A 14,925-nucleotide genomic window follows, 5' to 3' on the forward strand; every position below is an offset into this window, starting at 1 on the left:
CTAGCCAAGATAACTGTAAAGGTGGATTTTAGCGGAGTGATGCTTATTTAAATAATCTAAACAATTATACCTCAGTAAGGCTGTAAAAAAAACTTGACCAAAGATAGACCTCTACTTTTCCTATTTTAATACTTTATCAGAAAATGTCTTTCAACTGTGTCTTTGCGCCTTCTTTCCCCTCAAATAGCAAGTTGACGTCTCTGCTATATTTAGTGCCGCTAGAATATTTATGGAGTAGTAGTGTGTGCTAGGGGTGCTGGGGATAAAGTAGGGAATGGGACCCAGGATGGAACACGGGGGCTAGAGATTGTCCACTGAAATAAATGCACAGCCGAAAAGTTGATAGTTATGTTTTATTCGGTGGGAGGACTCGAGCCAGGATGACAGCTTCTCAGATTGCTCTGAGGGGACGGCTCCAAAGGGGTAGGGGAGGAGCTAGGATATACAGGAGTTTTACAACGAAGACCAGGTAGTCAGAACATTAGAAGATTACTTGTTAACTGAAGAAAACCAGGTATCTCAGGTGAAAGAATTTAGCTCTTTTCTGTGTATGGGAGGGAGAAAACATTTGGGCTCATTGAATTCATTCCTTTGACAAGCATATAGCTATCTGGGGCCATTATCCTGTCCTTTCTTATTCTAAGTCCCCTCAGTGCACCATTGTGAGTAGCTGCAGAGGCTGGGCTGCAGGCTTCTTCACTGGGGGGTAGTGGCAGCTGCTGACGATTTGATGGTTTCAGCATTCTTTGTTTACTGATATGGTTGCTGTATTTTTCATTCACAAGATTAACTGGAAAGAAACAACTAGACGATAATTTGATCACAGTTGTGTTAAGTGTTCCTAAGATAAAATACAGAGGTCCGTGAGAGCATAGTGGGCAGACCTAACCCAGGTTGAGGAAATGTTTCCACCGAAATCCAAAGGATAAGTAGGTGTTAGCCTGGCAAAGTAGAGGGGAAAGTGTTTCAAGCAGAGGTAATATCCTGTGTTAAGGCCCCGAGGCCCTTGGGAAGATCTGGTCCCTTAAATGGACTGAAGGAAAGTTTGGTTTAAAAATGATTAAAGATCTCTTAGGGGAGAGAAGCCTAAAATGGGGCTTTAGAGATAGTACAGATTTATGAATTACGGATTTTGTCTTAAAAGCAATGGTAAACTATTATAAGGGCTTAAAGCAAATATGGCAGCATCGAGGAATGGGCAGGAATATAACTCCTTAAATTTATCTCCATTTTTAAAAGTCCGATATGCAAATTGACCTCAATCGTATGTAAAGTGTAATTAGGGCATCCTCAGACAATGTTTTTATTCATTGAACTGTACTATCAGTTTTATTACACAGTGCTAATTTAGGTCCTATCCTTCTTTCTTCCCCTTTACTAAGAATCTCCTATATAAAAGTTCTAACTACAGAGAGGTTTTGTGGTGCTTTTTGTATATTAGAAAGATTCCTGGAACTACCAAATGGAGAATAGACTGTAGGATGCAAGAGAAGATGTGTGGAGCCTAGTAGAAGGCTTTTGAAAACACAACAGATGATGGTAGTTCAAACTCAAGACTGCACAGTGAGAGTGGAGAGCATAGCTCCAAGATATATTTAGGTAGACTCTATAGTCTTGGGATGATTTAACAGTGGAAGTTAACAGTTCCAGGGTTTCTGGTTGGGGCAAATGGAGAGGTGGCAGTGCTGTCAATGGGAGGGATTTGTGAGAAGTGCAAATTTAGAGAACAGTGTGACTTAAATTTTATGAGTCCTCCTGGTGGAAATGACAAGTTAGCAAAGATCTAGAACAGGAGATTAGAAATAAATCTGGAGGTCAGTGGTGATAGCTGCTAACTGAAACTTCAGAAGATGAAATAGTCCAAGGATATTGTGACATGAGAAAAGAATGCTTAGGACTGAGCTTTGAGGAGCACTGGTACTTACAGATTAGGGTAAGGGAAGAGAATCCAAAAAAAAACACTGAGAAAGAGTATAAAGCTGGAAAAGCAAGCTACTGTATTGTAGATGCCTAGATGTTTTGATGTCACTTGACAATGCCAGATATTGCCTAGAGAACAAGCTAAAGATTGAAGTGTTTACTCAATTTAATGACATGGATGTCACTGGTGACAGAAGCTGTAGTGGATTAGGAGAATAAATAGGAGGTAAGGAAATGGAAAAATGGGATAACACTTCAGAAGTCTGACTAGGAAGCAGAGACAGGACTGCAGTTGGAGAGAAGTATGAGGGCCGGATTTCTTTTAATGATAGGAATGGCATGTTCAACAGCCCATGCAAAGGGTCAATGGAGAAAAAAATTTAACTACAGATCAAGTAACAATAGTTCATGAGAGTGAGAAGGCATGGTATTCAAGCACATGTTCAGTAACTGATCTTTAGTAGGAAGAGAGATACTTCCCACACAGGAAGAGGAGGGGTGAAGTGCATGCAGATGCATTTTTGTACACATGTCTGGTGGCTTTTTTTTTTTTTCCTGTGAAGCACATCATCAGTTAGGGGATAAAGGGGCACACGGAGTGGAGAGGGTTTGAAATAGTTAAACAGGAGAATGAAGAAACACAAAGATTATTGGCAGCACTGACAGCCAGGGGCTGGCTATGACTGCAGTAGCACAAACCTACCAGAAACATGACCTCCAGCTGTCTGGATGCAGCAGCAGCATCAGGTTCATCCAGGGCTGGCATTCTGCCAGGCTGACACAATACATCTGCTAATATTTAGTCAGCCAAGGACCACCAGACTCAAGCCTGCAGTCTGACAAAATATTTGACTTGTAAACAAGGAAGCACACTCCAGAGGAACACGAAGTGTGCTTTCCACAGGGGGAGGAGGGCACCACCTTTGTAAGGTTTGGGTTCCTGCTGAAGAATTCTGAGGAAGTTCTAAGGGAAGAGAGTCCAGTTCTGGGACTGGATGCAGTTTCTGCAGCAGAATTAGAAGCAGGGATTAACTAGGGACTGGGTGCTATCATGAGGTGAGGGCAGTTTAGCAACTGGGATCCCCAGTAAAAGATGGGTAAGGACAGCAAAGCAGGTCTGGAGGCATCATTGGTAACAAAGCAGTGGTCACACAAAGAGGGGATCATGATGGCACTTTATAGCCACATGACCTTCGGGGAAAATGTTTCCTATTAAATTTGCAGCTGGCTTTATCTGTCTGTCCTCCCAGCCCAGTTAACAGGCAGGGCTACTTTCTTTTCCAGTTTGAGCTGATTTCCAGTCCTTCAGTCTTGGACAGGTTTTTACTCTTCCATACCAAGCATCCTCTCTCAATAAATGTAAGATTAAAAAAAAATTAAAACTTAATCCATGCCCTCTTGTCCTCCCTATAAATAAGATTGAGTGAAATACGTAACCATAGAATTGCCCCTCCTTTCTGACAGCATCCAGGCTAAAGTGAACCTCCAGTTTTTTAGACCCTCTCCCAAGTTATGTAATCAAAGCCCAAATCCTGTAATAGTTTCTTTCTAACACCCTCTTATGGACATACCCAACAGTCCCCCATGGTGTATATTCTGCCTCACACCTCACGTACCTCACCCAACATATTCCGGTACAGATGTGGTCCTGGTAGTCTGGCTGAGGGTCTGAGTCAATGACACGACTGCCGGGCTCAGACTAATACTTGCACTGTGTTACCAGGCACAAGACTGACATTCGCTGCAACCTTTGTTTCCTTGCTCACTGAAGACCTGTACTAATAATCCCTCTGACAAAAGGCTGACTGGCCCATGTTTCTGTTGAAGCTAGGGCAACCCTAAGGCCAACAGCTGTGGCACAAGACCAACTCTTGCTTTCAGTACATACTGCTGCAGTTTTAAAACACATCTACACAATCCTTGAAGGGCTTTACAGCAACCCACTTACAACCAAGAGACTCTAGTGGAAGTAACGCTGTGTGCAGCTTCCAAATGCAGCTTCTTCCTGGGTCTTCTGCAATGCCCTCTCTCAAAATCCAGCTGACACGTTGTGAGAATCCAAGCCATATAGACAAGCCATGTGTAGGTGGTTCTGGTCAAATGATGGCTTCAAGTCTTCTCAGCCCAGTCACCAGCCATGTGAGTAGGAGTAAAGGTAACTCTAGATGATTCCAGCTGTTGGCTGTTCAAGCCACCCTGAGGCTCAAACGCTGAAGGGTGGAGAAAAGCCAACTCTATTGTGCTCCTGTCCAAATTCCTGAGCCAGAGTATAACAGAATGCTTACTGTTTGAGCACGCTTACTCTGGGTGGTTACTTCACTAGCACTAGTAAACTGGAACATATACTGATCCTGTTCATAGCTGTTGTGAGTGTAGCAGTAGTTGGTGACAATGAGCTAGTAGATAAAACTGGGTGGTTATTTTACAGAGAAATTGCTAGAATTTAAGTATATTCAGTTAGCATATACTTGGCTGGGTCTAATGGCTGGCCCCTTCCTTCCACCCCCTTCCCGAGATTACAGTGAGCAGAGTCTTTGGAGAACTGCAGATTAAGGCAACAGCCACCATGTTAGGAGCCATTTTGAAAAAAAGAATTCTGACTATTACAAGTTGCAAAAACCCCAATTACATATGTATTTCCCTTCTTTACAACAAGGATACTAAAAGTTTTGTTTTATATTTGCTAGTTTTTCCAAGTAGATGTATTTGTCATTGAAATTCTTATTCAACAGACATTGAATAGTTTCTTCTACTCTAGCATAGCTTCTCTGGTTTCAGTCTTACAAAATAACTTTATGGTGTCATGTAAAAAAGTCCAACAGAAATTCTTTAAAATACCAGGATACCACTCCAAAAACTTAAGAGGAAACAAAACTATTTAAATTTTATTTTCAAAGTCTAACTTTAATCCAGACTGAAACAAACAAGCAGAAAAGTGAGAAAGCTAACTGTATTAGCAGACACAAATGTACCAAATGTAAAACAGTGGGTTATTAACAGAACTATTTACATGCATATTTACAAGCAATCCTTTTGTACATTAAGTTTTAGTTAGTTGGAAAAAGATTTGACATTAGGTAAAAATATTACTCAGGGCTGAGGTGGTACCACATTATTGTATAAGTATTAGAAAAGTGATTCTCAAGGTGTATCAATTATAAAGCAGATGAAAACTTGAGTGACAAAGATCTAGTAAAATTCTCTAGTAAAAAAGTCAATGCAACTCATGCTATAAAACGAAAGTGAGAAAGTTATATAAATAAAGCAGAATAGTGTTCTAGGCTTTAAGGTAATGAGGTTAAGTGAAAAAACCAAACAATTCTAGAATTGCAATAAATCCTCAGTGAAGAATCATGGTTTAGTTGGGAGTTCTAAGGTTTTTTTTTTAATGCCGTTTTTAAAAGCCCTTGGTATCAAACAGCATCTGGATATGTAAATCAGTTGTTAACGATATATTCTAAGACTTCAGTGCTAAAGATATTCATGATAGCAATTCATATTTGAAACTCAATTCATTGAAACACTATAATCGTAAAACTAAATGAAAGCTATAATACTCATATCTAAAAAAAGAATGCTACATTTTGCAGTAATATGTATTTCCAGGCTAGGACTTTACCTCAAGAAAAGTAGAATTTAAAGGATAAGCTTCTAACCCAGCTAGCAAAATTTATTTTCAACATCTCATTTATTTCAAAATCAATTTTATTGCAGCCCAAAACAGTGGAATTAACTGTACATAATAAACTATTATATATATATACACATTTTAAGTTATAGGGAATAAAGTTTATTTTGGCAGAGTGTTAAACAAAATTAAAGTTGCATACATTAGTAACATAACTCAACATCCTTAATTTGGTATAAGTGTGACACATTTTCTTGCTTTCCTGTGTTCTGCTAAATCACCATAACCTAAACTGCTTTATAAAACTGATACGCTGAAATTTAATTTTATTGTTTTCGCTTACGCTCTGATTCCAAACAAAACTTTTCATAAGCTTCTTCTATCTCTGGGTCCATCTCATCATCAATATCATCCAAATATCTGTGAAAGAAGCAAAGATGTAATGTTTTACAATTCAGAAAATGTCTAAGATGCTAAGCCACAAAGCATGGTGTGTGTCTCCCCACCCCCATAACCCTTTCCACCTACATATGTGACAAAACTATCTTGCCAATCCTACCAACTGCTGATAGGTCTTTTTCTCTTTGTTCCTGTCCCATTTCTAGTGCAGGGCATGTGTTGAAATGCCACAAGTTCATTAGGGCAAAGAAAATATAACGCTTACCAAGCAAAACCTTACAGGATAACCTGAAATTCAATGCCAAGGACAACTTCAATTTCCAATGGTACACTCAGCAGGGTTGAACTTTCCTAACTGTGCTTGGAAGCACTGCCCTGTATTTTTTTCTTCTATTAAAACTAGTATATAAAGGTATAGCAACATTAGAAAATCTTACACTGATATAATTAAAATGTCACTAGTTGGAGACAGAATGTGGTTCTTTTTTTTTTTTTTAAACCTACAGCACACACTTATGAAGACTAGAATCTAAGTAGCCTGTCCAAATTCACATGAATTCTTAACAGAACTGGGACTAAACCTCAAAAGTTCTTGGCCCTTCCATATACAAAATGTAGCACAATCTAATGATAAATGAGTAATATTACAAAGAATGGCAGGTGACGAGACTAATTTACATATTCCTATCAGCCCAAATATTTTTATATAGTTTTGTTTTCATTTTAACTCCTTTAACAACTAAGATTTGAGCTTTTTACTTGTACCAGAAGGCTGTTCCAAGTATTTATGTATCTCATTTAGTTCTCAAAAAAATTCGAGGGGTACTACTATTCCTATTTAATAGATGGAGAAACAGGCACAGAACTTGCCCAAGATATTACAGTATTTGAGCCACTTATTTAAAGTGTTAGGCATAATAAAAGTACCTTATTTTATAAAAACTCATAGCTTCAATATGCTCCATTAGTAGTTTTTAACTCCAACTATATATAAATTTTCAGAATCATAGTGTTTCCTAATATGATTTTCTGAAATTTTTGGTAAATAACTACTACTCATATACCACTATAACACCATCAAATAAGAATGCACACTCATCATCTTTTCTTTTCTAAACTCCTAAACTCTGGCCACAAATTTCACAATGAAAGTAGCTAACGAGAACTTACGGATCACCAGCCCCCGATAAATCTGTTCCATTTTCTTCATAATCTGGAAAAAAGTCTTCTCTTTCAAGTAGCTCTTGATATTTCTCTTGGTAATCTAAAAAAACAAATAAATTTTAATGCTGAAAAAAATTCATATGAAATGGCCACTAAAATTTTTTTTATGTTATGAGTCTGAGTAGATCCAATGTTTCATTAGCAGCCAGGTTCTGATTACATATTTAGGGATTGCTTTTACAAAATTTACATTCTAATTGGCTTGCTTTATCTCCCCCACCATCACATACTCATGAATTATACACTGACCCTTTAACAACATGGGGGTTAGGGCGACTGACCCTCCATACAACTGAAAATCCGTGTATCACTTACTCAGCCCTCCTTATGTGCAGTTCCTCTATCTGTGGATTCAACTAACCCCATGTGGTACTGTAGTACAACTAACCCCATGTATACTGTAGAAAAAATTCACATATAAATAGACCTGTGCGGTTCAAATATGTTGTTCTGGGTCAAGTGTCCATTTAATATTCCTCTAAATATAGGTTGGAAATCAAAGCCACTATGAATATACCAGAGTACACTTCACAGCCAATGTGTATGCTGTTTATAATTTCTACTGCTGCTTTCCATCAGACCAAGTATTGTCCTAACTTGTTGGGGAAGAACATGTTTCTTCCATACTACTGTTTTTCCTTCACGAGGAGGGATTTCAATCAAACCTCCTAGTTTCTGGCTCCCCCATTACTCCTAAGAGATACAGTGAGCTATTCGGCTACCAGATAAGAGCCATCATTGGTCCAAGTTTCTCAAGCAGAGGAGGCTAACCTAGCAAATGTTTCGAGCACAGGGGATTTTCTTTCCTTCCCTCTCCGCAGAGACAGCTGGAAGGTAGCTACCTGATAAATGTTTCAGCAACATCAGCTCTCCCTTGGATGGGCTCTTCTACAGCAAACAGGTGATATTACAGCTCTCCACCTGCCAACTGACTTAGGCAGTGTTACTGAGTATCTTTTAAGATTGGCACGTGTGTATGGAGTCCTTACCTCTGAATAATAAAATGGGTCAGTATATATTAAAAGTAGTTACCTACAATTAGTTTCTTGGGAATAACAGCTACCTCAAATTTCAAGAGGATAATATAATTAAATTAAACAGAGTAGAGACCATGTTTTTCCAAGATTGTTACTCTCCATAAAAATAATTCCACCCTAAAGGCTTGGCGATATTTTGACATCCAATCTTGGCAATTTGAAGTTTAACTATAAAACCTTCCAAACCTTCCTGCCACAAATGTTCAAGGCACAGATAAGACATTCTTTTAAATGTACAAACGAGTTTAAAAAAAAAGTCACTAGATGACATAACTGAAAGCCATACATAACTACTACAGCTGGGAGGCTAGTAGACCACGGGGTCTTAAGTAACAAAGGGGCTTGGATTTTAAAACCCAAAGGTCAGAAAGCAAAGTCTTGGGCCCGTGTGAAACAAGGAGACGGAATTCATGCCCCACATCCATCTCACCCACACAAACCTGGGACATTCAGAGGGCTAGTATCTCAAGCAAAAGGTAGATCAAGAAAAAACAAGGAGGATACAACTCAGTCACAGAGTGCGTGCTTAGCAAGCACAATGTCCTGGGTTCAATCCCCAGTACTTTTGTTAAAAAATAAACCTAGGGGGAGGGTATAGCACAGTGGTAGAGCATGTGCTTAGCATGTACAAGGTCCTGGGTTCAATTCCCAAGACCTCCATTTAAAAATAAATAAATAAACCTAACTGCCCCCCGCCTCAAAAACCCTAAATATCCCGCCCCACCACCACCACCACAAAAAAAGTGTGTAAGGAAAAAAAACAAACAATACCCCGAGGTGGCAAAGGCAGATGGCAAAGAAGCCTGGACGTGTCCGCCTGGGTTTGGAGCGAGGACAGAAGTGCTCTAAAGAAACTGGTTCCCCAGAGAATTTGTAACAATGGACCTGCACTTCAAATTTCTGTCTATATAAAGAATCCTCATGACAAGAAAACAGAAACTTGTTCCAAGCCAGTGTTACTCCTGTGGCTCCTGACACAAGCAAATATAAACCCCATTTTGGATAGACATTCCTATAATCCAAGCCACAAGGAGTTTTCACAAAGAAAAACAGGCAGTTAAAACACTGGAGCAGTCATAAAAGGCCACGTTAACTTCAAATGGTTTAGAAAAACGTGAGCATGGAGAGAACAGTGATAAATGGAGTAAGCTGGATAAATGGATAAATGTTAACAAAAGGTACATCTGAGTAAAAGGCAGATGGATGTTCTTCGTACAGTTTTTACTTCTGTAACTTTACCATAAGTTTGAAATTACTTCAAAAAAAATTTAAGACACTTAAATATGATTCCAAAAAAAGATCACAACATAAAGAAACAATTTTGTGTATAATTAGAAATAACAGCAGAGTTAGAATTAAGAGAACAAAAATATGAAACAAAAACAAGCATGTTTAGAATGAGAAAAAAGGGACTTGAAACTTTAAGATCAAGATACTTTGAACAAAATGCAGAAACAATTCAAATTGAAAGCCAAACTGGATTTCTATAAACAAAACAGTCACTAGAAAGAAAAAGATTAGACAAAGATGAACAAAAAACCAAAATGAATCACAGTAACTTCAAAGAATAAGGGAAGAAGGAAAATTTGTCTTACTGAAATCTTAGTGTCTGGTAAGGTAAGAATAATTAAGAATGTGGTATTGGTGTCGAGACAGATAAAAAGATCCATCTGCACAGACACAGGAATAAGACAAATTTATAGGAAGTTACATAGTACACAACAGAGGGACATTTTATCCAAGAAAGGAAGGAAGACCTGTTGCAAAGACAAGTGACTATGGAATATTTAGTTTCTACCATATCCCACATATAAAAACTAGCCAGATAGAGTAAAGATCTAAATATAAAAAGCAACGAAGTTTAGAAGAAAATAGAATTTGATCATAGTAAGGGAACAGTCACAGAGCACAAACAAGACAGATACATTTAGTTTGCATTAACACTCAAGGCTTCTACGTGTCAGGAAATAAAATGGAAAGACAGCACATACTGGGATAAACTGAGGATCACCTTCTAGATCAAGTAAGTCATTACAAATCAAGAAGACAAATGATCCAATAGAAATATAGGCAAGGGATGCAAACAGGTGATTCTCAAAGGAAAAAAATCAGAAAGTCAATAGAAACATGAAAAGAAATTCACTATCACTAGTCAGGAAATAAAAGTTTACAATTTCATACAAACAGACTGACAAAATAATAGGTCTGGTTCATGTAAGTGTTGCCAACAACAGAAAACAGGAACCTTCACAAGCTGCTGGTGGGAATATTAAGTGGTATAATCATGCTGGAAAGCAGTTCAGCAACACATAATGAAGCTGAAGATGCACAAAGCCTATAATGTAACAATTCTATTTCCTTACTCCAAAGAAACTCCTGCATGTGCACAAAGATTCTTAAAGATGTTTGCACAGCACTGTGAGTATTAACAAGTGTGAACTACCTGACCACCCATAAATGTAGGTACCTATAAATTGTGGTTTACTCTGAGTAAGACACCATTTTGCATTTAAAATGAATCAACTAAAGCTATGTATGCATCAACATGGATAAATATCAAAATATTGAATAAAAAGTAAGTGGCAAAAAACATGTGCACAGTAACGTATCACAGAGGTTAGTTCTCCTGTGTATAATACCTATTGTTTACAGACATATGGAAGTAAAAATGACAGCACAATGACACCAACTTCAGGATGGTAATTACCTCTGGGAGGGAAGCGATGGAAGGACTCAGTTAAGGATCAGTTAAGAACAGAGAATGGTTTAATGTTATCTACAGGGTTTTATTTCTTTGAAAAGACCCAAAGCGTATATTGATATGGAAAAATGAAATTGGTTTATTCTTGACAGTAAATCAATAGGCCAGTTTTCTGTGGTTCTTAAATTTTTTTTTAATGTTTCATAATTTTAAATTGAAAAGTTAAGCAGTCCTTCTTTCCACCTCCTTTGTGCTAGAGACATACAACAGGCAGTGTCCACTATCTAGAGGAAACAAACAGAAAAATTCTGACAAGCTGGCTATAATTTTGTACCAAGTGGGAAAATTTGCTCACACTGCAGTTCTATTTATCACAACTAAAGCAATCATTCTGTAAGTGATCCTTTTCTGGAAGGCGAAGGCTGCAGAGATTTAGATTTTAATTAATTTTTGACCAAGTATTAATAAAATCCATTAGTATCTGTAAGTATTAACCAACACCAATAAAAGCCGCTGACTATACAGCACACTGTGCTTCCTCCTCTTCCCTTCTAACCACCTGAAAGTTTGAGTTTAAAAACAAAATATTAGAGGAAATATAAAAATGCTTTCTTTTAATTGAGGAATTCTTCCAATCCTTCACTGTTAGGGTGACAAGACACTACACTGACTCAGATGTTCCATTTGAAATAGTTCTAAGTGGTAACTGAAGGACTATTCTCAGTGAGACAAATCTTTACCCTAAATTTAAGAATGATGTGCACTCTTCAGAGAACTGCAACTTTGTGCCCGTGAGGGTATGGTTTTCTGTAGTTTACTATCTGACCAAAAAATGGAGGAAAATGACTGAGCCAACATACCTGGATCAGCTGCAGTGAAAGGAACACCATCAGATGTATAAAATGTCGGTTCATTCTAGGATCAGAGTGATAAAAATATGTAACCATTTCAGAATTGACTTATTAAACCACACTAAATAAAGCATGGCTGACGTCACTCATCTGCACCTGATAATACAAGAACAAGCAAAAAACTTCCTTCCGTTCAGAAATGAATTTTCATTTCATTGGGAAAGTCTACAGTCTTCAGATTTCTATTACGTCAAGTTCCTGTGGTTCTCATCCTGCTGTCTACTGCCTGTCAAACTCATGGTGACTTGCTGAGCTATGCATTGTGATTCAGTGTCAGCTGATTTTCAGTTGTGGTTCTCCACTCCCCACAGTATTTTATTTTAAGAATTTCCAAGACCGAGGTTGTAGGAGCATTCCTCCATAGTGGCTTTATGTTTGGTCCTATTGAGAGCTTCAGGACATCACTGGCCTGGGTAACTATTTTCTTAATTTACTTTTACTACCACATGCAAAGGAAAAGTTTGACACGGGCCTTTGATTATGAATTCTCTGGAAAAACTGCTTTGTGGAATCCCTACGCCCACCCAAGTCCAAGCCTTACTAATTTCCCTCACCACTGGATGGATCTTTCTCTAGTCCATCCTTTTTCACTGAGGAATTCATGTTTCTCCTCCTGTTGGCCTGGTCTGCTGGCTGTCATGTGACCCTAAGCCAGTGAAGAGTTATTAGGTATTAAGTTCTGAGAACAGCTTTATGTAACTTACATAGAAATTTCCAAAACTGAATTCAGGGCAACAGCAAAATTTAAAATGTAAAAACTGGCATACCATAAAATAATTAGGATCATTTTCAGGTGTTGCTTCTCTGTATGTTGAGGTTACATGGACTCTCCCCCAGTTACTTGACCGAAGTTCTACAAGCTTCAGGAGCATCTGTTTTACATCTCTGCAGACGAAAGTTGAAAATGAGTTAAAATGAGTGAGTACGTGCTGTCATGCTTTAAAATACTAGATGCCTAAAATTTTGTTTCAAGTTTAAACATGTATATCTAGTGCTTAGATTTTCTAGACATTTCCTATAATGTCTAGAAACAAATTTGCCTTTTTTTAAATTGCACATCACTCTTCTATTATACTGATTTGGAAAAAGATTTAGTACAGTTATGCTCAGTGAGTACTGGGCCAAGCCAATGGGAACATGATTTAGAAGTTAGGCACACTGAAACACACCTGGATGTGATGAAGAGGTATTCCACTGCCAGAAAACAAGACAGGGAGGGATTCTAAAACACACAACAGGATGAACTCCTACACCTTAGAGGTCAAGGAGCTTATACCATGTTGGTGTAAGGTAATGGCTTATTTTCTGGCAACCACATGTGGGAATATTTCAACCATCACTAGAAACCCCAAAGGTTTTTTTTTCTTTTTTAATTATATATTTGTAAAAGTACATGCAACATGTAAACATTCAGGATTGATCCCAATCTTCTGGAGCCAGGGAGAACTATTTGCTTGAATCGCCACACAAGTTACTCATCTTCCACTGGAACGACTAGAGCCCATCCTGAGTCAGTCACCTGAACACAGAATACTACAGAACTGAACAGAAATAGACTCTCTAGCCTCTCCTCAATGGTCATGTCTCACTATGGTTCCTCCGTATCCCCTACTCAAGCAGATCTTTAGTAATAAAACATAAGCAAACCCCCCTGAGTTACTGCCTCTCTAACCTCTTTGACAAGTCTTCCTTTGGCTTTGGACTGAGGACCATGCCCCAGAGGTGCCATTCTGACTAGATTATAAGAAGGGGTGCAAGAGAAAAAATGGCTAATACGAAATCGGGAGCCACCAGACCCCATCTGCAGCTCCAAATTAAGATGCCTACAGATGTGGTCAGTGTGACATGTGGAGGGAAAAAGTGCAGAGGAATGGGATCGGAGTTGCCTGCTGCTCGCCCTCACTTCTTAGTCTTGCTCTGGGCAGCCACAGCCTCCGTGGAATTATGCATGGTCTCCTCATTCCCTATGAACTGCTTGATGGGCTTCAAACTCTTCCAGTTCATAGACAATGGGAATGCCAGGTAGCAGGCTCAACTCCAGGACAGCCTCTTCAGAGAGACCCCCCAGATGCTTGACAATACCCTCAGAAGGCTGTTGCCATGAGCTACAGCAATCAGTGCCATTTTCCCTTCCTTTATCTGGGGAACAGCTTCTTTCCAAAAGGACAGAGATTTAGCAACAGTATCCTTTAAGACTCTTATAGGAGGGTAGCTGATCTTCAGTGAGGTCTGCAATCCTCACTGCTGTTGCTGTGGAAGGAATAACTGGGCTCCACTGGAGATAGTGCAACTTTAAAGAAGCCCCTCCAAATCTTTACCAGGGCCTTGCTCTGCATGGCAGCAGTTTCTGCTTTACTGAGGACAGTCAGACCCCTGTAGTGCCGCTCATTGAGGTGCCAAGTCCTCACCATTGGCGGCCACATTTGGTCAATGGCATCCAGCATTTTCCAGAGGGTCCGAATTGTTCTCTTCTGCACTGAAGTGTAGCAGATGTCAAACTCATAGCATCTCTCAGAACCTGCACATGCCCTGCCCAGCTCAGATCGACACTGGACCACCCACTGAAGCAGCTTCCAGGTTCCAAGTGCTGTGTACCAGATCAGCACCAGCCTGCAGGTGGCCATGGCGGCGGCTTGAGGTGCTGTGTAGACTGGGGCTCACCAAGATTCTGGAGTCACAGCCAGGTCCCAGGGTCCCACCTATGTACTCGCACCCCACTGCCCAGCTCTTGCCGCCTTTCTTTTTTTTAAACAGCCTTGAAATTTGTTCCATGTAACTCTGACTATATATTGTTCTTAAGGCAGTGTGATCCTGCAAACATTTTTATACTCCAACTGGACTTAACAGTATCTTTACCCAAATATTTACTCAAAGTCTGAATCATTTTATTTTTCAGTGGACTCTTATTACTATAGGAATATCTTAACTTTTTCAATTTATAAAGATAATAAAAGAAAAAATGGCTAGGTAAGCAGAAGCCATAGGTAAAATATTTCTGTAGGTCTACAAAGATTAATTATTCTGATGAGTATAGCATATTAAAAACAACCTCCAAAGAAAAAAGCAAGGAATTGAGATTTACTGGCTATCTACATTAGCTCTTTT

At 38.9% G+C, this 14,925-nt stretch overlaps 1 protein-coding gene and 1 pseudogene across 3 annotated transcripts in view; both read right to left on the reverse strand.

Moving 5' to 3' along the window:
* Positions 1-4,797: 4,797 nt before the first annotated feature.
* PAIP1 (poly(A) binding protein interacting protein 1) overlaps positions 4,798-14,925 on the reverse strand; it is a 29,119-nt gene continuing 18,991 nt past the window's right edge. For all 3 annotated transcript variants that reach the window (XM_031444712.2, XM_031444704.2, XM_031444709.2), the window contains exons 8-11: positions 12,588-12,705; positions 11,770-11,824; positions 7,118-7,211; positions 4,798-5,968 (exon numbers count right to left, since the gene is read on the reverse strand). In XM_031444712.2, coding sequence (XP_031300572.1) covers positions 5,875-5,968; positions 7,118-7,211; positions 11,770-11,824; positions 12,588-12,705 — 361 coding nt within the window. In that variant the 3' untranslated portion in view covers positions 4,798-5,874. The remainder of the gene's footprint in view (positions 5,969-7,117; positions 7,212-11,769; positions 11,825-12,587; positions 12,706-14,925) is intronic.
* On the reverse strand, positions 12,713-14,922 carry LOC105084305 (phosphoglycerate mutase 1-like; annotated as a pseudogene).

The sequence above is a fragment of the Camelus dromedarius genome, chromosome 3, assembly GCF_036321535.1.
Source record: "Camelus dromedarius isolate mCamDro1 chromosome 3, mCamDro1.pat, whole genome shotgun sequence".
NCBI classification, from domain to species: Eukaryota; Metazoa; Chordata; class Mammalia; order Artiodactyla; family Camelidae; genus Camelus; species Camelus dromedarius.